Raw genomic sequence first — 24537 nt, forward strand, 5'->3', positions numbered from 1 at the left:
TAGGTATTTTGATATTTTTTTAGATTTGTAGTAACCATTTCCTGTAGAGGGCAGTTTTCTGTATTACTGGAAGGAACTTAAATCATAACCTTCAGCTAAAGTAACAATGAGAATTTTTAATAACTAGAACAGGACAAATGACTCCACAGTGGTGTTTTGCTTTAATAAATGCTTTGCTTAAAATAGTGAAAAATAAAAACAAACATTTAAAATGAAAACAGAAAATGCTGGAAACACTCAGCAGGTCAGGCAGTGTCTGTGGAGAGAGAAACAGTTAATGTTTCAGGTTTTTAACCTTTCGTCAGAACTGGAAGAAGTTCAAGAAACAGTTTTTAAGCAAGTACAGAGCCAGGAAAAAGGCCAGGAAAAGAACGAGAGGTCTGATGGGCTGGAGGGTAGGAATGATTAGTGATGGTGCAAGGCAAAATGAGCTGATATTGAGACCAGTATAGAAACAAGACTGGTCCAGAGTAGATGTAAATACTTACAGGACAAATAGCAGTAAGGTGGGGGGTTGAGGGGGGACGGAGGGTAAGCATGGAAAATCTGGCACCGAATCGAAGGCGCCAGGGAATGTGGAGGAAGAAAAGCAGGTAGAAGATCTGTGCTTTGTCACCCCACATTGTGAGCAGTGAATACAGTATACTAAGTTGGAAGTACAAGTAAATTGCTGTTTTACCCAGGATGAGTGTTTAGGGCCCTGGACGATGGGAAGAGGAGGTGAAAGGGCAAATGTTGCATCTCCTGTGCTTGCAGGGGTTGGGGGTGATTGAAGAGTGGATCAGGGTGTCACGGAGGGAACAGTGCCTTTGGAATGCTGAAAGAGGAGGGGAAATGTTTGGCGGTGCTGCGCTGGGCATTGCAGAAATGGCATAGGATGATCTGTTGAATGTGGAGGCTGGTGGGGTGGAAGGTGAGGACAAATGACCTGATCATGGTTCTGGGGGAATGGGTTAGGATGGAAGCAATGTTCCTGTTTAGCTGTGGGGCAGGGGTACGATCTGGTGGTCGCGGGTAGATTGCTCAATGGTGCTCTAATCGCAAAAAAACGGGCGGTAATTTGTATGGGCCACGGAGCTCCTTAACATAGAAACATAGAAAATAGGTGCAGGAGTAGACCATTCTGCTCGAGCCTGCACCACCATTCAATATGTTTCTCCCACCTCGATTGGAAGAAGTGAGTAGAGTGAAAGGATGGGAGAATTGGATTGGCCAGGCCAGGCTTTTGCTAAAGTGAGTTTATAAATGACCAAAAATAGTAAGTCATTGTATCATTATTTTAAATTTTGTTTGGAAAATATATTCAAGATGACAAAAGTACACAATTTTTACAATACCTTTTTTAATTTGAAGGCGCCGATATTTCTTCTCTTCTTGGAATGCGTGTGGCAGTTGCTTCAGCAATATCCAGCAGCCTTTGAGTTTACAGAGACATACGTGACTATATTGTCAGACAGCATGTACATCCCCATCTTTAGCACTTTCCTGTTCAATTCACCACACCAGAAGGATAATAACCAAATGGTAGGTGTCCTAATCTGTTGCAAAATGTCTTTAGATCCTTTGTATTCATTTTGCTTTTGTTACTTGATCACTATTGACGATCTGCCATAATTTGTGGTCTTACCATGCAGAGTGCATTTTCTAATGCCTGAATAAATGGAAAGTGCTTCTGAGTTAGACTAATAACAGGTTAAGGTGATGTCAATCATCTAATGTCCTTTTTGAGTGCAGTGGCCAGATTCTTATTGGAATTGTTAGCTGGAGTTATGTTGCATTTCAAACTCTGCATTAAGGTTTACATTTGAATAAATTCAAGCAAGGAAGTTATGATGAACCTGTATAAAGCACTGTTTTGGCCTCAACTGGAATATTGTGTCTAATTCTGGGCACCACACTGTGGAAAGGATGTGAAGGCCTTGGAGAGGGAGCAGAAAAGATTTACAAGATTGGTTCCAAGGATGAGGGACTTCAGTTACGTGGCTAGACTAAAGAAGATATGTTTTTTCCTCAGAGCAGATAAGGTTGAGAGGAGATTTGATAGAGGTGTTCAAAATTGAGGGGTTTGGACAGAGTAGATAGAGAGAAACTGTTCCCATCACAGAAGGGTCGAGAACCAGAGGACACAGATTTAACGTGATTGGCAGAAGAAGCAAAGGTGACATGAGGGAAAGCTATTTTACGCAGCGAGTGGTTAGGATCTGGAATTCACTGCCACAAAGGTTGGTGGAGGCAGATTCAATCTTGGCTTTCAAAAGGGAATTGGATAAGTACCTGAAGGAAAACATTTTTCAGGGCTACGGGGAAAGGGCGGGTGAGTGGGACTAGCTGAAGTGTTCTTGCAGAGAGCCAGTACGGGCTTGATGGGCCAGATTCACCATTACACGGTGAATTTACCCAACAATTGTCTTTTTTTTTTTTAAACTTTTAAAATCTTTGCTAAACTTAAAATAACAGACTTGAAAATTAATAATTTTTAATACAGGTTGTACCTCTCCAGTCCGGGACTCTCTGATCTGGAACCACCCGTGGTTTGGCATCAGTCTCTTGCCTGGAGCATGGGGGGTGGTGGGGATGGAGACGGGAGGGGGGGGGTGCAGTGGCGATGGTGGGGGGGTTTGGGTACAGTGGGGCGGAGAGGGGGGGGTGCGGCGGATCTGGGTGCGGCAGCAGTGGGGGGAGGGAGCGGTGAGACACAACCTTAAAAAAAAAAAAGCATCAAACCAGCACGGAGAGAGAGCGCGAGGCCCCAGTTTCACAGCCCGAGCGTGGCAGAGGCATTCAGGAGCACACAAAGTACAGTTCACCCATCACCCTTGTGCTCGCTGACCAACATTGGCTCCCAGTCCACCAACCTCTTGATTTTAAAAATTCTTATCCTCTTATTCAAATGCCTCCATGGCCTTACCTCTCCCTAGCTTTGTAACCTCCTCCTGCCTTACAGTACTCCAAGAACTCTGCATTCCTCTAACTCTGGCCTCTTGTTCCACTTCTTTTGCCCCACTATTGGCAGCTGTGCCTTTGGCCATCTAGGCTCGAAGCTCTGAAATTCCATCCCTAAACCTTTCCTTCCTATCTTTTTGAACACTCTTTTAGTCGCCTCTCCTTTGGCTCAGTGCCAAATTTTGTCTGATTACACTCTTGTGAACATAAGAAATAGGAGCAGGAGTAGGCCATTTGAGCCATTCAACAAGATCATGGCTGGCCTTTGACCTCCACTCTACCTTCCTGCACTATCCCCATATTCCTTGATTTCCCTCAGTATCTAAACATCTGTTGATCTCTGCCTTGAATATACTCAATGAGCATGCACATGGGTCAGGAATTATAAAAATTCTTGGAAGTGCCTTGGGGCATTTTCCAATGTTAAAGGTGTTATATAAATTAAAATTGTTGTTGCCCTCTTATCAGCCTCCCTGCAAAGCAACTGCAGGGGTGCCAGACTCCTGCTTGAGGTGCTGTTACCATCCCAGCCATAACACAGCAGCACCAACTTGTCCACAGGGGACAGAATCTTTAATGTGAAGACCACTAACATGCAACTTGCAGCTTTTTGCATGTGGAAATTAAACACTTCACAAATTATCAGATATGCTGATCAAAATTGTGATCCATTACAAAAGTCCTTCTGGTTCTCTTGTGGGGCTTTAATAACTGTACTTGCGCCTTTAGTAGGACTGCTGTCTTTTGAGGCCCAGCTTGCTCATGATCTTCCTTTCCCTATACCAACACCTCTAAATCTGCCCTCCCCATATTGAGGATTACCAGGAAATTCAGGCATTCTGTTGCTTTCCAATGTACTGTGCTGCTCAACAGTACCTGCTCAGGAAATTTGTCCCAAGATTTCCATTGTTCTGTTGAAGGTAAAAATAAAAATGGAATGATTCAGCTATTGCAATGTGAGCGAGAGGGAGGACTGGAGGTTGGGAACTCTGAGGCTGTGCAATTTGATTAAAGTCAATGATTCTACTCTAGATCTATTGAGTGGATAGAGTTGGATGTAACTTTTTAAAAGATGGTTATGGGCACTGGGGGCATGACAGCTGGCTTCATTGTCTCCAGGCTTTGAAGGAAAAATTACATAAATACTTGGTGCAGAATTGGATTGGGCTCGGCTGTGATATTGCACACAAAAATGATCATTAGGATTAGGTACCAGAAGAGTGCCCATAAGAGAATCCATAATAGCTTTTAAAAGAGGGAGAGAACAATATTAAAAGGTGTGGGGAAAGGACAAGTGAATAGAAGTTAGGTGGATAGCTATGTTCTCCTTTAGAGCTAGAAAATGTCTTGATTAATAAAAATTCGCAACATTTTAAAAAAAAAAAACATCTCTCCTGCTATCCACAACTATAGTTATGAACTTCAATGCTTTATTTATGAACATTTTCAATGAGCGATATTAGAAATTGCACTATTTATAATCCCTGATTTTGCTGTTGTTGGACAGAACACACATTAACATTGAGAATTTGGGAGATATATTTAGCACAAATCACTATTTTGTGCTTTTATTTTGCTCATGCCTTTGTGCTGCAGAGTTGTATAAAGTGATATTGTCTTGACAGAAAGAAGATATCTTAACCAAATAGGTTTTCAACACTAACAACCGGCTATTTTGCCAATCAGGTCACACGCTGTTTTATTTGTTTTGGCAGCTTGGTGAAGATCGGCGAATGCTAAGCAGGTCATTGAAACTTCCCAGTGTGTGGGAATGGTCTGTGCAGTTTGAGAACTCTGTTCAAGCACTCTTTTATAATCCACTTTATATTGGAAAGCCAAAAACTGATCAGGTTAGAAGAATCCAACGCATGAAGGTAATTGTTTTAAATTTTACTTCAGGATTGTATGTTCTTAAAATCTATATATAGTTAATTTCTTTGTATATGCAACAGATCTGGATAATGTTTATATACTGTAATTCCTGCTCAGTGCTGTAGAAAAGTTTTGTTGGCGAGTGACCTAGTCTAAAGTCAATATTTGCTTTGGGTGGGGGGGCGGTCACTGGGGACAACTCCATCTACTTTGCATTGTTGACACTTTCGTTGACAACTTTACTGAAGCGTATGAGAGTCTGGGCCTTGCATTAAACATCCATAAGACACAGTTTCTCTACCAACCTGCTCCTGCCTCAACACCGCCCTCCGATCATCAAGATCTTGGACAGCATGGACCACTTTCCATACCTTGGAAGCCTCCTGTCAACGAGGGCCGACATCGATGACGAAACCCAACACCGCCTTCACTGTGCCAGTGCAGCATTCGGTCGCCTGAGGAGAAGAGTGTCTGAAGACCAAGATCTCAAACCTGGCACCAAGCTCATGGTCTGCAGAGCAGCAGTGATAGCTGATGCTTCAGAGACATGGACAATGTACAGTAGGTACAGTGGAGAAGTACCACTAACGCTGCCTCCGCAAAATTCTGCAAATCTATTGGCAGGATAAGAGTACCAACGTCAGTGTTTTCTTTCAGGCCAACATCCCCAGCATTGACAACAGTCAGTCAGCGACGATGGGTGGGCCAGGTAGTCCGCATGCCTGTTACAAAACTCCCGAAACAGGCACTCTACTCCGAGCTCCGTCACGGCAAGCGAGCCCCAGGAGGGCAGAGAAAACTCTTCAAGGACACCCTCAAAGCCTCCTTGAAAAAATGTAACATCCCCACCGACTCTTGGGAAACACTGGCCGATGACCGCTCAAAGTGGAGAAGCAGCATTCAGGAAGGCACAAACACTTTGTGTCTCTTTGTCGGGATCACGCAGAAGTCAAGTACAAACTGTGGAAGGAGCGTGAGCCAAACCAAGCACCTGCCCCACCTGTGACAGTCTGTAGATCCCGCATTGGACTCATCAGCCACCTTCGAACTCGTGTTAGTGTGGAAGCAAATCATCCTTCACTCCAAGGGGCTGCCTAAGAAGATGATGATCTACTTGGCTACTGCTAATGCCTGCAGTTTACAAAAGAACACTTGGTTATTATATTCTGTAAAGTGTGAATTTGCATGGATTCATTTGTCACCATCCATCTGAGGCCTTGTCTGAGACCAGGATCAATTCAGACTCTTGAAACAAAAGCACGTGTGAACTCTACTTTCAAATTATGTAGATTATATTTTTTAAATTACTACTCCTGTCTTCTCATAGTCACGTTGTCCACAAGTGCAGCTCTTTTTCTAATGTGGCTGCAACAGAGAGCCTGCCTGGAGAAATTGTAAACAAAAAACCAGAGTTTTGAAAAGAAAATCAAAAGCACATTGGCTAAGGTAGATGGGATAAATATTGAAGACTTGAGCAGTTGGGCAGTGGTGGTTAATTTATTTTTGTGTGTGAAACTATACCTACTGTAAATAGCATAACAAAACGAGCCTGCATCAAGTATTTCTAATTAGGAAGCAGCAATATACCTGTGGTAATGTTATCTTCCTATAATAATGCTCTGCCATAAAGTAGCCATGTATGGATTAACAAGAAGAGTAGTGGCATGTTCTTACAGAAGCTATATTTGTCATCTTTTGAGTAAATTGCCTTATTCATATCAAAGGACCCTGCACTGAACTACTTGGAGATTGCCCATGAAAATTTTCTGGATATACCAGAGGTATTTTAAGGTCTTCAATTTTTGATCAAAACCATCTACTAACTTAATTGACAGGGTGCATGTGGGGTAAACTTGCATTTCGGCTACATGTAGAGTGGTACCTAAATTCTAAAAGCCGAAGTTCAGATATGAAATCATCCTATAATAGTGGATGCCAATAAGTATGGTTAGTCATTTAGACAGAGTGAAGCCACCTTTAAAACCCCTTCCATAGAAGCTCACAGGACAGAAGGCCATTCAGGCCATTATTCTGTGCCAGCTCTCCATTACCAACTTCCCACCAGAGAAAATAAACTTTATTTATCTTCTGAAATTATTTCATAATTTAAAAAATCTGTAACTCTTGGCTTTCTCTGTTCCAGTGGAAATAGTCCCAGTATCTCAATTCTCATCTCTTATTCCCTGGTGTATCTACACTGTACACTCTCCATGCTTTGATGCCCTTTCTATAGTGGGATGCCTAAAACTGCATTCAGTACTCTAACGATGCCATGTACACATTTATCATAGTCTCTTTGGTCTTCTACTCAATGCTCCTATTTATAAAACTCAAAGCAATATTGCCTTTGTACAAGGTCAGTTGATGACAAACATAGAGCCAAAATTAGATTGCTTAGAATAAACATTTTACATTTTCATATAAAATTTATCATATAGATTCCCCCTCCCTTAAGCTCAATGAGTAAATGTGGAACTTGGCCAAATGGACCAGAAAACCTTTAGGTTGTCCTGTGATCTGTACTGATTAGCTGACCATGGATGGGGTGATGAGAGGAGCAATCTTAATTGCTATTACATAAGAACATAAGAATTAGGAACAGGAGTAGGCCCTCGAGCCTGCTCCGCCATTCAACAAGATCATGGCTGATCTGGCCATGGACTCAGCTTCACTTACCCGCCCGCTCCCCAAAACCCTTAATTCCCTTTATTGGTTAAAAATCTATCTATCTGTGACTTGAATACATTCAATGAGCTAGCCTCAACTGCTTCCTTGGGCAGAGAATTCCACAGATTCACAACCCTCTGGGAGAAGAAATTCCTTCTCAACTCGGTTTTAAATTGGCTCCCCCGTATTTTGAGGCTGTGCCCCCTAGTTCTAGTCTTCCCAACCAGTGGAAACAAGCTCTCTGCCTCTATCTTGTCTATCCCTTTCCTTATTTTAAATGTTTCTATAAAATCACCCCTCATCCTTCTGAACTCCAATGAGTAAAGATCCAGTCTACTCAATCTATCATCATAAGGTAACCCCCTCATCTCCGGAATCAGCCTAATGAATCGTCTCTGTACCCCCTCCAAAGCTAGTATATCCTTCCTTAAGTAAGGTGACCAAAACTGCACGCAGTACTCCAGTTGCGGCCTCCCCAATACCCTATACAGTTGCAGAAGGAGCTCCCTGCTTTTGTACTCCATCCCTCTCACAATGAAGGCCAATATTCCATTTGCCTTCCTGATTACCTGCTGCACCTGCAAACTAACTTTTTGGGATTTATGCACAAGGACCCCCAGGTCCCTCTGCACTGCAGCATGTTGTAATTTCTCCCCATTCAAATAATATTCCCTTTTATTTATTTTTTTTCCCCAAGGTGGATGACCTCACACTTTCCGACATTGTATTCCATCTGCCAAACCTTAGCCCATTCGCTTAACCTATCTAAATTTCTTTGCAGCCTCTCTCTGTCCTCAACACAACCCGCTTTCCCACTAATCTTTGTGTCATCTGCAAATTTTGTTACACTACACTCTGTCCCCTCTTCCAGGTCATCTATGTATATTGTAAACCGTTGTGGTCCAAGCACCGATCCCTGTGGCACACCACTAACCACTGATTTCCAACCCGAAAAGGACCCATTTATCCTGACTCTCTGCTTTCTGTTAGCCAGCCAATTCTCGATCCATGCTAATACATTTCCTCTGACTCCGCGTACCTTTATCTTCTGCGGTAACCTTTTGTGTGGCACCTTATCGAATGCCTTTTGGAAATCTAAATACACCACATCCATTGGTACACCTCTATCCACCATGCTCGTTATATCCTCAAAGAATTCCAGTAAATTAGTTAAACATGATTTCCCCTTCATGTATCCATGCTGCGTCTGCTTGATTGCACTATTCTTATCTTGATGTCCCGTTTATTTCTTAATAGTTTCAAGCATTTTCCCCATTACAGATGTTAAACTAACTGGCCTATAGTTACCTGCCTTTTGTCTGCCCCCTTTTTTAAACAGAGGTGTTACATTAGCTGCTTTCTAATCCGCTGGTACCTCCCCAGAGTCCAGAGAATTTTGGTAGATTATAACGAATGCATCTGCTATAACTTCCGCCATCTCTTTTAATACCCTGGGATGCATTTTATCAGGACCAGGGGACTTGTCTACCTTGAGTCCCATTAGCCTGTCCAGCACTACCCGCCTCGTGATAGTGATTGTCTCAAGGTCCTCCCTTCCCACATTCCTGTGACCAGCAATTTTTGGAATGTTTTTTGTGTCTTCCACTGTGAAGACCGAAGCAAAATAATTGTTTACGGTCTCAGCCATTTCCACATTTCCCATTATTAAATCCCCCTTCTCATCTTCTAAGGGACCACCATTTACTTTAGTCACACTTTTCCGTTTTATATATCTGTAAAAGCTTTTACTATCTGTTTTGCACAAGTTTACCTTCGTAATCTATCTTTCCTTTCTTTATTGCTTTCTTAGTCATTCTTTGCTGTCGTTTAAAATTTTCCCAATCTTCTATTTTCCTACTAACCTTGGCCACCTTATACGCATTGGTTTTTAATTTGATACTCTCCTTAATTTCCTTGGTTATCCACGGCTGGTTATTCCTTCTCTTACCGCGCTTCTTTTTCACTGGAATATATTTTTGTTGAGCACTATGAAAGAGCTCCTTAAAAGTCCTCCACTGTTCCTAAATTGTGCCACCGTTTAGTCTGTATTTCCAGTCTACTTTAGCCAACTCTGCCCTCATCCCACTGTAGTCCCCTTTGTTTAAGCATAGAACGCTCGTTTGAGACACTACTTCCTCACCCTCAATCTGTATTACAAATTGAGCCATACCGTGATCACTCATTCCGAGAGGATCTTTTACTAGGAGATCGTTTATTATTCCTGTCTCATTACACAGGACCAGATCTAAGATTCTCTTCCCCCTCCTAGTTAAATAGCTTGCCAACACTAGTTTAGGCTCACACATACATAAAGAATGGCCACTTGAATTTAGACAAGGTTTTGGAGGCTGTGCATGTTCGTGGAACCAGATCCCAGAAAAATGTTGGAGCCTTCTGGTAGAGGGAGGGAAGTAAACTATCATTTTGATCCTGCAAAACGTATACACTTTCTGCAGTGTGGTTTCAATGTAACTTTAGTTTTGTCGTCTTTTTTTTTTAAGTTCAGTAATATGTAGTTGTCCATAGCTTTCTGAACGACTTAATGGGAGAAGAAAATTGGCAAGAAATGGAAAGCATTTGTTTGATTTTTTTTTTTTTTTTTAAACAGCCAGGGGTTAATATTGTGATTCGCCACATCTACTTGAAAGTGAAAATTAACCCCTCGAAATTTGCCTGTGTGCATGCCACGCTGATTCATTGGCTGATTTGCTTGAAAGGAAAAAAATGCAAATACCTGTTCAGTTACCGAATGGCTCACCAGCTTAAATTATTTCATGCTATATTTCTGTATTCTGTACAATTCTAGAAATTCTGTACTGCCGTCATCTCTACTATCTATGCATGTGGATCTTGCTATTTGGTATTGTTACTATCCATTTTCAAGATTACAAGTCTATTCAGTTATACTTTCCTGGAGCAATGCAATAATGTCTGTAGATTAAATATATGTACAGATAATGCGATTCTCATTTAGTATGTTTTTTTTTCTCAGCCTCAGCGCCAGATGTCCCTACCATCAAGTCCATCATTTCACTCTCGGCCTTCATCCAAAAAAGGATTTTTGAGGGAGGAGACGGATAACTTGATAAAGACTTTTCTAGGAAAAAAGATCAGCAGGTGGACATTCACAGCCGAAGATACTTCAGTTAACTACAGACAGTTTTATGAAAATTGGCGCAGTAAACCAATTGATCATCATGGACTGTTGCTTCCTCTGCATGATGGTCCTGCTATAAAACTCTGGAGCCAGCGATACTTGCGCTGGATTCCAGAGGTTCAAATACTAGGTGGTGGTTCCACAACTGCTCTGAACAAAGCCTGTGAAATTATAGATGAGATAAAAACCTTACAGAAAAAAGTATCACAGAGGATACTCAAAAGGAAACCACAGTCTCCAAACAATGATGTCTTTGCACCATTTCATCAGAGCAGCCGCCTTTCTTCAACTTTTCCATTTGGCACGTTACGTAGGCAATCTATAAAGCCCCGCATTCCCGTCTCTATAAATCTCTCAATGAGCTTTGGGTCAATGGAGAACTTGCCAGACGATGAGGAAGAACTAGGTTTGTTATAGTGTCGATCTCTTATATTTTACCCCTTAACATTTTGTTTTTGACTATGATACCAGCTGGGTGTGTTTCATGAGTTTGAGTTGCTTTGTTTTCTATGCACCCGTTTTCCAATTTTGTTCAGCAAACGTTTGAAAGCTGCTATCTGTCTTTTAACCAAAAAGACTGTGCCTATATTGGGCGGGCTAAAATCCAAACTAAACCAAATCACTGGTTCAGTGACATGATTTCCTGAACTATTTTGGCCTAAAGTTGGCTTATGGGCATTTGTGTACTTGTTTTGTGCCAACTATCCTGCTAACAATTCCAACGCCAGGTGGCAGTGCTAATTTTTGCCAAAATGTATAGTAAAGACAAACCATCTCCATCATTACTGGTATTGTTTATTTTGTAGGAGGTTTACATGGTGGAGGGAAATGACATGACCCAATTCGGGAGAATTCATTTCGATATTTTATAATTTCTGGCAGTTTAAACCCACCTTTTAGGATTATCCTTACTTTAATTTTATATGTTTGACTAAAGTGTCCCAACAATATTGGAAATTTATATTTGTGTTTGCTTCTGCAATGGATGTCGTCCCGTTTCCCCCCCCCCCCCCTCCATTTAGTAAGAATTAGAATGCTAAAAATTGGGAGAGGGGTAAGATTTACAATTTTTCAATAAATACAAGCTTTCAAAGTTTTGCATTTCACTGGGGAAAAATTGAGTGGATATTCAAATGATAGTTGTTATCTCTGGTGTAATAAAAATCCACTTAAACACAGACTGACAGCTTCTCGGATGGTCCACTGCCATGGTATCCAAATTGCAACCCTAGAGCTACTTGCAGCCACTGAGCCAAGGAAATCCAGCCCTTGAAGCCATGGCAACTTCATCCTTTTAGCTTATTTCTTCTTTTTTTTTATGTTTGAATTTTGTGGGCATGTTTTTTTTTTAAGCACTATTGCCTCATTGTAGGAATAATCTCCCATCAGCACACCATGATCTATTAGTTTCAGCAGCTTGTAATGTATGTACATGTATGAGAATATAGATGTTAAACTTTATACGGGGTCCCCAAAGCTTCTGGCACACACTTAGATCACCTACTAAAACAAAGGCTTGGACACATCCATTACTTTTGCAGCTGTAGGTCTACAGACAAAATTTTATTACCAATCTGTGTTGAGCTGGCTGATATCAACTAAAGCATCAGTTGGTGCTATAGTTGGCCTTGCTGATACCAGGGGCTAGAAATTCGGTTCTCAGCAAAAACGGTATTTTTTTTTCGCCAAAATTATAGTTTTTGCTTCGCTATCGCTATCAGGCCAGAAATTCAACCTTAAATTTGCGCAGCGATAAAAATCGGCATCAAACGAGGACTCGTGGCGCAAACCGCAATCCTCGCCAACTTTAGTCCGAGGCTGGTACCGCTGCGAGTTGGGCCTTGGGAGGGCGGAAAATCACACAAAATAAATTGGAAACAAAGTTCACACATTTACAAGACACTCTTCTATTGAATTGCTGAAAAAGAATGGGGAAAAAAAACTTTAACTTACCTTATTTGCAGGTCTTCATATTTACCGCTGCTCCAAGGGCTGCAATGCAGCTTTTTACATATCGGTATTTTTCACGCAAAATATGGGTGTGCAGAGAGCCAAATTTTTGGCGCAAACGCTATTTCGGGTCTTGCACAGCGACGCTTCTCTCCCCAGCGGTACTTGAAAGCCACTGCCACAAAAGTCACCGAAATTCCCACCAACCAGTTTTTCGCCAAATATGGTGAAATATCGCCCAAAAAAACGGTCACAAAGTCGATGAGTTTCTAGCCCTGTGTGTCTTAAATGGAAAATTTATTTCCCCATTACCAGCATCACCTCTAACACCAAATTATCAACATCTAAATTAAACTATTAAATCAAGTGATGCAAAATCTTTGATTATAGAGCAGGTGTATTGTATTCTCTCGCCGTTGCAAATCTTGTGGTGTGATGAGAGCATTCTAACTTAATGTATTTAAGACCAAGGCCTGGGTATGTCTGCAACACAACCAGTTGGGTTTTGTTGTGGATTATGGTATTTATTCCATATTGCATTTTAATTCAGAGTGTCTTGTGCTTTATTGTAGATTGTATACTTTTTTAAATCATCTCTACCCCCCTCCCCATCCCACGTTTAAATAAACACTACATTTGGTGTGATCATTCAGTGAATCAAATTGCTTTATGCCAAAGAAATAATGCCCCCACATTCAAAGTTTATAGTGTTCCAACTGTAAGGCAGTAATGTATTGAGTTAAAGTCCTAAGTGTCCTTGTGACTTACCAGTGCCATCTCAGTCCTGAAATGTTACTGCCAAAGAATACACTGAAGAGCCTCTGATTCTTTAAATCACAAACAGGTGTTTTAGTGAAATAGTGATTTAAGTTAATTTTTTTTGTGCTGGCTAGCCTGCAACCAATAGTACCATGTGCTTAAATGTAGTTTATTGTATTGCTGTTGCCAGGAAATAGATGTAGCTCCTATCTATGATAAGCCCATGTTGCCTGAAGAGTAGTTTTTTTTCTCCTGTCACAATAGAATAAATCTCATTTTGTACTTGAATGGTTTCCACTGTGGTTGGTAAATATTTCAGATGAAGTACATTTATTCCATTCCTGTTGTCCAGCGCCCTTTTTGGATCTGCTGTGGGTAATTGGCCATTCTTCTTTAATTTCTCGTTTTGCTCTTCTATTTTTCTTTTACCATATATCACCACCTGTGCCACTCTCTCCTGAAATTAGTTTGTTGCATTAGTTTGTTACATTTATGGATTCAGTGCAGTTTATTGGCTGGAACAAATTTTCTATATGATCCTGAATAGTGTTTAGTGATGGGCAGAATCTGACTACTGACTTGCATTCTCTTGTGCTGTATAGTTATGATATTTAAAGTTGCAATAAGCCTATTCCTGAGCTTGGACTGTAAAATATTATCTTTGGGTTACTGTAATATTCTAAGTTGAATACTTTTGCTATTTGTCCACTTTCTAAATTGGCTTGAACCCTAGAAGCTACTGAAGCTATTAAATTTGTAATAAAAAAAAAAACAAGGTGATTATAGTTCTAAGTTTAGCCTGTAGTTACCTTGAGATAAAACATTGAATGGACAATATCTCACTGCCATCAACTACTCATAGAGGTTACATGTATAATGAATATTAATTAGCTTGCTCAGAAGTTGCAAAATTGTAAATCTTATCAAAAAATGCTATTGACTGTCTCCTGTGAGGTTTCAGAGAGAAACAGAATAAATGGTGCATACCTACTTTGTTTTGATTAAGGTATATTTTTCTCTCCATTGAGGGTAACCTTCTCCCAGGCCTTTGACTCTCTATACACTGCTTTATAATTCACCACTAGGAGGCATTTAGGAGCTTTGTTTTCACAGTTGCAGTTTTTGTTTAAATTTCCAAACCACTTAATAACTCTAGATTAAACTGTTTTGATGTATTTAACAATTCTTCTGTTTCAGCACTTTTGTACCTAGTACACTATCTACATTCACCCTTCTAAATTGTAGACTGTGCACGCAAGAAAATATGAAGTAGATTTATTTGGTTGTGCACTAAATGGTGGAAATACACATATATCTAGTACTTATTGCTCAGATTCTGTCTGATTAGGTTCTAACAGATTAGATTGAATTTGCCAGGAGTGTGTTTGAGTGCCTGCTTTGTTACTATTTGGATATTAAATCTCTATGCATTGATATTTTTGTGAAACCAGGAAAGTAAGCAGAAATGTTAACCCAACATTTTTTGGGAAACTGGAAACATTTTTTTGATTTTTTTTGCAATTGTAGATCACTTTTTTCCTTAATTTATTTGCTGTTTATTCCCTCTGCCAGTGTTTGCCAAATGAAGACCTATTCAGACTTTTCTCAAGATGTGCTTTTGAATATTATTGTACACTGGAAAAGTTACACAACTTTGCATGGAAACATTCAAATTTGCAAGAGCAAAATCTACCTTTTTGGAGAGCTTTTCTTGTATCTGAATATAAAGTATTTTTGGTAGCAATATCTTACATTTTTCAGTTGAATTAATGAATGTGCACAGTTTGAGCTTTGTGTAAATGCAAATAAAGTGGTCTGGAATCAGAATCACTTTAATCAAAAGCTAAATATCTTTTTTGTACAAACGGTGCTTAGATTATGTTGCTGCTTTTGGTGGAATTTGACTGCATTGAATGGATTTAGTATGTTGACTGTATAATGTTCCAAAAATTGCCATTCAAGATTTTTTTTGTGTTTGGAAGGGACACTTAGAATAGAAGTGAATGAAGGAAATGGGTTAACCGGAGCTCATCAGCTGTGTTTATTCAACTGTGCCAATATATTGCAATACCTGGAGGAAAATGAAAGATTGGATGGTTGTCCTATTTATTTTGTTTCTCAGAAGAAACCTGTAAACCTGCTGTAATTTATATGGATGAGCATTGAGTTTCAGTTTCTAATACAACATGGAATACAGATCAGAGAATCAAGAACACTTGTTTGTTTTTCTTTAGAAATTGAGGACTTCGGAGACTAAACCCCCACACCCCACTATCTGTTTACAGGAACTAAAATGAACATTTGCCTTTTTTAAATTCTCATCCATTTCAGTTGTCCTATATCATTCATTGGAAAATTTTATATACTACAAAAGCTTATTTTTTTGGATACTCAATGCAATCTGTGTCTCATTGGCTGCAAGTGGTGTATGGTAGTTTTTGATGTGCAACTTGTGTGTTTCCATACATTGCTGAGCCTTTCAATCGTTGACTTTTTTTAAATTGAGATTTTGACTACTGAGTTGTTTCATGAACAGCCTTAACCATACTGTACAATACTGTAAATTGTATCAAATTGCTTCATTGTGCCTTGTTAATATAACTATTGCAAATTATAATTTAAGCACACTGCAAAGTGAGCTGTACTTTTTATATTGTGGCGCTGATATCAGAACTAAATGTATATAATGGGTGTTACTGTATCTGGTGTATTTTGGTGGAAACTTTACTGTATCCTTTCTACCATTGTCATTTTAATCTTGAGGTCCTGTTGCCTTTAGAAGATTGTTGAAAATTAATGTTTTCCCAATTGAAACATTAAAAAAAACAATTCAATGTTTCTTTTGTATAATCTAAATGCTACCCAATGTTGCCTCCTATAAATTGTTTTTATTGCCAATGCACATCACTCATTCTAAAACAAATCAATTAACAATAAGTACTTGATTTCATTTGAATCTTCAGGCAGCCTCTTGCACCCTAGTACTAAACACACACCAACCATTTTAGTTTCATGTTGCGGATGAATAAAATTAAGTTACTAGTTGTTTTTTTTTAAACTAGCAGATTCTCTGTGGGATTACCTCATGGTTTTGAGCACAGTTGAGATGTAAGTGTTACGACTGCTGAAGCACAGATGTAATGGCATTTCAATTTCAGGCTCTAGGTCAATGACCACATTTTTAAAAAGAGGACATTTTGCATTTGTAACATTGTGCCACTTGCTGTGCTGGACTGTGTGTTTATGTACAATATGATACATACTTGAATCATAGAAATTACAGGAAATGAGGATGACATTTGGTCCATTGTGTCTTGTGTTGTGAGTGAATGAATGAGCATGAATAGCTAGAATATGCCAGTTTGTGAAAATAGATCCCGTCCTTGTAAAGGGAACAGTAGAAGGAAATGAAGCAATGCAGTAGATTTAGCATGCTATCCTTTTGTCTCTGGTACTTGTCTTCATTCCAGCCAGTCTGACGAAATGAAAGTAGCCATATCTCTGCTGGCTGGACATGAGTTTGGGCTGTCTTTAAGCAGTTCTTACAAACACAAAGCTGCCTCTAATTCAGAAGGCATTTGATAAGGTGTCACACAAGAGGTGGTTACACAAGATTGGGGCTCATGGGATGGGGTAATATTAGCATTGATTGAGGATTGATTAACGGACAGAAAACACAGTAGGTATAAATGGGTCATTTTTGGGAGAAGGCCATTTGGCCCCTCGAGCCTGCTCCTTCATTCAATAAGATCATGGCTGATCTGATCATGGGCTCAACTCCACTTCCCTGCCCGCTCCCCATAACCCTTTACTCCCTTATCACTCAAAAATCTCTCTATCTCTGCCTTAAATATATTCAGTGACCCAGCCTTCACAGCTCTCGGGGGCAGAGAATTCCACAGATTTATAAACCCTCAGAAGAAATTCCTCCTTCTCTGTTTTAAATGGGTGACCCCTTATTCTGAAATTATACCCTTAGTTCTAGATTCCCCCATGAGCAGAAACATCATCTCTGCATCTACCTTGTCGAGCCCCCTCATTATCTTCTATCTCTCATTCTTGGCTCCAATGAGTACAGGCCCAACCTGCTCAATCTTTCTTCATAAGTCAACCCCGTCATCTCGGGAATCAACCTAGTGAACCTTCTCTGAACTGCCTCCAATGCAAGTATATCCCTCTGTAAATGAGACCAAAACTGTACGCTGTACACTCGGTGTGGTCTCACCAATACCCTGTACAGTTGTAGCGGGACTTCTCTGCTTTTATAATCCATCCCCCTTGCAATAAAGGCCAACATTCCATTTGCCTTCCTGATTACTTGCTGTATCTGCATACTAACTTTTTATGCTTCATGCGCAAGAACCCCCAGGTCTCTCTACTGCAGCACTTTATAATTTTTCTCCATTGAAAAAATAATTTGCTTTTTTATTTTTTCTGCCAAAGTGAATAACCTCACACTTTCCAACATTATACTCTGCCAAATTTTTGCCCACTACTTAGCCTGTCTACATCTCTGCGGATTTTTTTTGTCCTTCTCACAACTGGTATCATCAGCAAACTTGGCTACAGTACACTCTATCCATATCATTAATATAGATTGTAAATAGTTGAGGCCCCAGCACCGATCCCTGTGGCACCCCGTTACTGTTTGCCAACCAGAAAATAACTGATTTATCCTGACGCTTTGTTAGTTAGCCAATCCTCCATCGATGTTAATAAATAACCCCAGCCCCGTGAACTTTTATCTTGTGCGATTAGCTTTTATGTGGCAATTTCCAGAATGCCTTCTGGAAATCCAAATACACTACATCCACTGGTTTCCCCTTTATCCCACCCTGTGCGTTACATCCTCAAAACACTCCAGCATATTTGTCAAACATGATTTCCCTTTCATAAAACCATGCTGACTCTGCATGACTGAATTATGCTTTTCCAAATGTCCTGCGACTGCTTCCTTAATAATGGACTCCAGCATTTTCACAATGACCAATGTTGGGCTAACTGGTCTATAGTTTCCTGCTTTCTGGCTGCCTCCTTTTTTTAAATAGGGGTGTGACATTTGCGGTTTTCCAATCCACTGGGACCTCCAGAGAAATTTGGTAGAGTGCAACCAATGCATCCACTGTGTCTGCAGCCACTTTTAAGACCCTAGGATGCAAGCCATCAATTCCAGGGGACTTGTCCATTTTTAGTCCCATTATTTTACAGAGTACTACTTCTTTAGTGACCGTGCTTGTTTTAAGTTCCTCCCTCCCCATAGCCCTTTGATTATCCATTATTGGGATGTTTTTAGTGTCTTCTACCTTGAAGACTGATACAAAATATTTGTTCAAAGTCTCTGCCATTTCCCTATTCCCCATTATTAATTCCACAGTCTCCTCCTCTAAGGGACCAATATTTACTGCTCATCAACTGTCTTACACTTTAATCTATTTTCCCAGTCCACTTTCGCCAACTCTGCCTTCATACCTTTGTAGTCTCCTTTATTTAAGCTTGGGACACTGGTTTGAGATCCAATTTTCTCACCCTCCAATTGAATTTTAAATTCAACCATGCTATGATCACTCTTTTTCCTTGAGGATCCTTTACTAGGAGATAATTTATTAATCCTGTCTCATTACCAGATCTAAGATTGCCTTCTCCCTGGTTGGTTCCGCAATGTACTGTTCAAAGAAACTATCTCTGATAACTATGAACTCTTCCTCAAGACTACCTTGGCCCATGACAGGGTGTTAACTAGTGGAGTGCCGCAAGGGTCGGTGCTTGGGCTTCAGCTATTTACAATCTATAATCAATGACTTCGATGAGGGGACAAAGTGTAATATTTTCAAATTTGCTGACTATACAATGCTAGGTGGGAAAGCAAGCTGAGAGGAGAACACAAAGAGTCTGCAAAGGAATAGACAGGTTAAGTGATTGGGCAAAAAGGTGGCAGATGGAGTATAATGTGGGGAAGTGTGAAATTATCCACACTTGTAAAATTAATTTTTCAGGGGTAGAGGTGTTCAGCAATAATTATGACTTACTACACCATTAAAAACTCGAGTTACTCCCGATTGAACAAGGCTTAAGTTTTTCATCGGTCTTCAGAGGTAATGGATAATTAGCCTAAATTCATTACCATGATAGTGATTTCTGTGCAAATTCCATGTTGAAGACTAACAGCGCAGCCTGTGGAGGAGCAGGGTATCAATGACTGCAACTTCTAGATTCCCGCATTTAACTGCACATGTGTGGGTGGTAGAAGTTGCTATTTACAATCTATATTAACGACTTGGAAGAAGGGACCGAGTGTAACGTAGCCAAGTTTGCTGATGATACAAAGAGGGAAAGCAATGTGCAAAGAGGACACAAAAAATCTGCAAAAGGACATAGACATGCTAAGTGAGTGGGCAAAAATTTGGTAGATGGAGTATAATGTTGGAAAAGTGAGGTTATGTACTTTGGCAGAAAAAAAATCAAAGAGCAAGTTATTATTTAAATGGAGAAAAATTATAAAATGCTGCAGTACAGCGGGACCTGGGGGTCCTGCTGCATGAAACACAATAGGTTAGTATGCACGTACAGCAAGTGATCAGGAAGGCCAATGGAATCTTGGCCTTTATTGCAAAGGGGATGGAATATAAAAGCAGGGATATCTTGCTATAGTTACACAGGATATTGGTGAGGCCACACCTGGAATGCTGCGTACAGTTCTGGTTTCCATATTTAAGAAAGGATATACTTGCTTTGGAGGCAGTTTAGAGAAGGTTCACTAGGTTGATTCTGGAGATGAGAGGATTGACTTATGAGGAAAGGTTGAGTAAGTTGGGCCTCTACTCATTGGAATTCAGAAGTTGCTATCAGTTTTATCCAGCAATAACAGTGCGTGCTGACAGCTTCGCCATTATTACAGTAAAATCTGGGCCATTAACATGACAGCTTGATGGAAATGAGACAAATATTGTAAGCACAAAATTGGTGGTATATTTTCAGCTGCCCGTGTCCTAACTCGCACCAAGTCCCGCTCACCTATCACCCCTGTGCTTGATGAGCTACATTTCAAAATTCTCATCCTTATTTTGAAATTGCTATATGGCCTCTCCCCTCCCTATTTCTGTCATCTCCTCCAGCCCCACAATCCCCCAAGATATCTGCACCACTCTAATTCTGACTTCTTGAGCATCCCTGATTCGAATCGCTCAACCATTGGTGGCGTGCCTTCTGTTGCCGAGGTCCTAAGCTCTAGAATTCTCTCCCTAAACCCCTCTGCCTCTCTACCTCTCCTCCTTTTAAGATGCTCCTTAAAACCTACCTCTTTGATCAAACTTTTGGTCATCTGCCCTAATTTCTCCTTATGTGGCTCGGTGTCAAATTATTTGTCATAATACTACTGTTAAGTGCCTTGGCACATTTTACTACATTAAAGGTGCTATATATATACAAGTTGTTGTTATCCCAGAGTAAGCTCCCCTAGAGAATCTTGAATTTTTACATGAAAAATTATAGAGTCTGGTCATTTTTTTAACAGTTTTAACAGATTATCTGGTTATTATCACATTGCTGTTTGTGGGAGCTTGCTGTACGTAAATTGGCTGCCACATTTCCTACATTAAAATAATGACTATACGCTTTGAGACGTTTGGTGGTCGTGAAAGGTGCTATAGAAATGCAAGTCTTTTTTATATTTCACAATAAACTAAACAAAAGTGATATTTGGATTTTCAAGACACTAACCAAACCACTACTTCTTCAAAGGTTTCTTTAACAGTTAACATCAAATGAGGGCACTTGCCAGGTTGCTAATCCCCAATAATATCCACCTGCCAGTGGCTGAAGAGCTCCTCCCAGGGTCGCAATGCGGATGCCACCCACTAAGGGGCACAATGGGCATGATCTTCACCGCACGTCAAATCCAAGAAAAATGCAGGGAGCAGCATCAACCTTTGTACATGGCCTTCTTTGACCTCAGAAAGGCCTTCGACACTGTCAACTGTGAGAGATTATGGAGTGTCCTCCTCAAATTTAGCTGCCCTCAAAAGTTTGTCACCATCCTCCGCCTGCTTCACGATGACATGCAAGCCGTAATCCTGACCAATGGATCCACCACAGACCCAATACACATGCGGACTGGGGTGAAGCATAGCTGTGTCATCTCACCAACGCTCGTCTCGATCTTCCTTGCTGCAATGCTCCATCTCACCTTCAGTAACTCCCCGCTAGATGGAGCTAATCTACAGAACAAACGGGAAATTGTTCAACCTCCGCCGCCTCCAGTCCAGATCCAATGTTGTTTTAACCTCTGTCATTGAATTACAGTATGCAGACGATGCTTCCGTTTGCACACACTCGGAGGTCAAACTCAAACCATCGTCAACACCTTCACCGAAGCATACAAGAGTATGGGCCTTACATTAAACATCCGTAAGACAAAGTTTCTGAACCAACCTGTCCCCGCCACACAGTACTGCCCCCCAATTATCAAGACTCATGATGAAGCCTTGGACCTCTTTCCATACCTTGGGAGCATACTGTCAACAAGGGCAGACGTCAATGTTGGAATCCAACACCGCCTTCACTGTGCCAGTGCAGACTTCGCCTGAGGAAAAGGATGTTTGAAGATCAGGATCTCAAATCCAGCACCAAGTTCATGGTCTACAGAGCAGTAGTGATACCCGCCCTCCGATATGCTTCAGAGACATGGACTATATACAGCAGGCACCTCAAAGCACTGAAAAACTACCACCAATGCTGCGTCCACATGATCCTTCAAATCCATTGACAGGATAGGCGCACCAATGTCAGTGTTCTCGCTCAGGCCAACATCCCCAGCATCGAAGCATTAACCATGCTCGATCAGCCCGCTGGACAGGCCACATTGTCCGCATGTCCGATACTAAACTCCCAAAACAAGCACTTTATTCAGAGCTCTGACATGGCAAGCGAGTCCCAGGTGCACAGAGGAAATGCTTCAAGGACACCCTCAAGCCTCCTTGAAAAAGTGCAACATCCCCATTAACATCTGGGAATCCCTGGCCCAAGACCGCTCAAAGTGGAGGAGAAGCATCCGGGAAGGCGCCGAACACCTTGAGTCCCTTCGCCGGGAGCATGTGGAAGCCAAGAGCAAACAGCGTCATCATCATAGGCAGTCCCTCGGAATCGAGGAAGACTTGCTTCCACTCTTAACATAAGTTCTTAGGTGGCTGTACAGTCCAATACGAGAACCACAGTCTCTGTACCAGGTGGGACAGATAGTCATTGAGGGAAGGGGTGGGTGGGACTAATTTGCGACACGCTCTTTCCGCTGCCTGCGCTTCGGTGCTCAGCGCCCTCCCCGATGCAATTCCTCCACTTAGGGCGGTCTTTGGCCAGGGACCCCAGGTGTCAGTGGGGATGTTGAACTTTATCAGGGAGGCTTTGAGAGTGTCCTTATAACATTTCCGCTGCCCATCTTTGGCTCATTTGCCGTGAAGGAATTCTGAGTAGAGAACTTGCTTTGGGAGTCTCATGTCTGGCATGCGGACTATGTGGCCTTCCCAATGGAGCTGATCAAGCGTGGTCAGTGCTTCAAAGCTGGGGATGTTGGCCTGGTCGAGGATGCTAACGTTGGTGCGTCTGTCCTCCCAGGGGATTTGTAGGATCTTGTGGAGACATCGTTGGTGATATTTCTCCAGCGACTTGAGGTGTCTACTGTACATGGTCCATGTTTCTGAGCCATACAGGAGGGCGGGTGTTATTACAGCCCTGTAGACCATGAGTTTGGTGGCAGTTTTGAGGGCTTGGTCTTCAAAAACTCTTTTCCTCAGGCAGCCAAAGGCTGCACTGGCGCACTGCAGGCAGTATTGGATCTCGTCGTTGATGCCTGCTCTTGTTGATAGGAGGCTCCCGAGATATGGGAAATGGTCCACGTTGTCCAGGGCCGCACAGTGGATCTTGATGCCTGGGGGGGCAGTGCTGTGCGGCGAGGACAGGCTGGTGGAGGATCTTTGTCTTATTGATGTTTAGCGTAAGGCCCATGCTTTCGTACACATCAGTAAATACGTCGACTATGTCCTGGAGTTCAACCTCTGTATGTGCACAGATGCAGGCGTCGTCCGCGTAGTGTAGCTCGATGACAGAGGTTGGGGTGGTCTTGGACCTGGCCTGGAGACGGGGAAGGTTGAACAGATTTCCACTGGTTCTGTAGATTAGTTCCATCCAATGGGGAGCTTGAGGTGGAGCATGGCAGCAAGGAAGATTGAGAAGAGGGTTGGGGCGACGATGCAGCCCTGCTTGACCCCAGTGGATTGGGTCTGTGATGGATCCATTGGTAAGGATCACAGCCTGCATGTCGTCGTGGAGCAGGCGGAGGATGGTGACATAGTTTTGGGGCCACCCGAAACGGAGGAGGATGCGCCATAGACCCTCGCGGTTGACAGTGTCACAGGCCTTTGTACGGTCGAAGAAGGCCATGGTGAGGCCACACCTGGAGTATTGTGCACAGTTTTGGTCTCCTAACCTGAGGAAGGACATTCTTGCTATTGAGGGAGTGCAGCGAAGGTTCACCAGACTGATTCCCGGGATGGCGGGACTGACCTATCAAGAAAGACTGGATCAACTGGGCTTGTATTCACTGGAGTTCAGAAGAATGAGAGGGGACCTCATAGAAACATATAAAATTCTGACGGGGTTAGACAGGTTAGATGCAGGAAGAATGTTCCCAATGTTGGGGAAGTCCAGAACCAGGGGTCACAGTCTAAGGATAAGGGGTAAGCCATTTAGGACCGAGATGCGGAGGAACTTCTTCACCCAGAGAGTGGTGAACCTGTGGAATTCTCTACCACAGAAAGTTGTTGAGGCCAATTCACTAAATATATTCAAAAAGGAGTTAGATGAGGTCCTTACTGCTAGGGGGATCAAGGGGTATGGCGAGAAAGCAGGAATGGGGTACTGAAGTTGAATGTTCAGCCATGAACTCATTGAATGGCGGTGCAGGCTAGAAGGGCCGAATGGCCTACTCCTGCACCTATTTTCTATGTTTCTATGTTTCTATGACGCTGTTCCCTGCATTTTTCCTGCAACTGTCACGCTGCAAAAATCCTGTCTGTTGTGTCCCGTAGGTGACTCCGGGAGGAGCTCCTCGGCCACAGGGAGAAGATGGTTGAGGAGGACTCGAGCGACATCTTTTCCAGTGGCTGATAGCAGGGAGATTCCTCTGTAGTTGCTGCAGT

General features: G+C 41.7%; 1 protein-coding gene across 1 annotated transcript in view; it reads left to right on the forward strand.

Annotated features, from left to right (window-relative positions):
- The window catches only part of mtmr12 (myotubularin related protein 12), a 130151-nt gene extending 115160 nt beyond the window's left edge, over positions 1-14991 (forward strand). The window contains exons 14-18 of the mRNA XM_070868327.1: positions 1354-1524; positions 4659-4817; positions 6540-6596; positions 10475-11045; positions 14921-14991. Coding sequence (XP_070724428.1) covers positions 1354-1524; positions 4659-4817; positions 6540-6596; positions 10475-11045; positions 14921-14934 — 972 coding nt within the window. The 3' untranslated portion in view covers positions 14935-14991. The remainder of the gene's footprint in view (positions 1-1353; positions 1525-4658; positions 4818-6539; positions 6597-10474; positions 11046-14920) is intronic.
- The last annotated feature ends 9546 nt before the right edge of the window (positions 14992-24537 follow it).

Source organism: Pristiophorus japonicus, chromosome 2, assembly GCF_044704955.1.
Source record: "Pristiophorus japonicus isolate sPriJap1 chromosome 2, sPriJap1.hap1, whole genome shotgun sequence".
Taxonomy (NCBI): Eukaryota; Metazoa; Chordata; class Chondrichthyes; family Pristiophoridae; genus Pristiophorus; species Pristiophorus japonicus.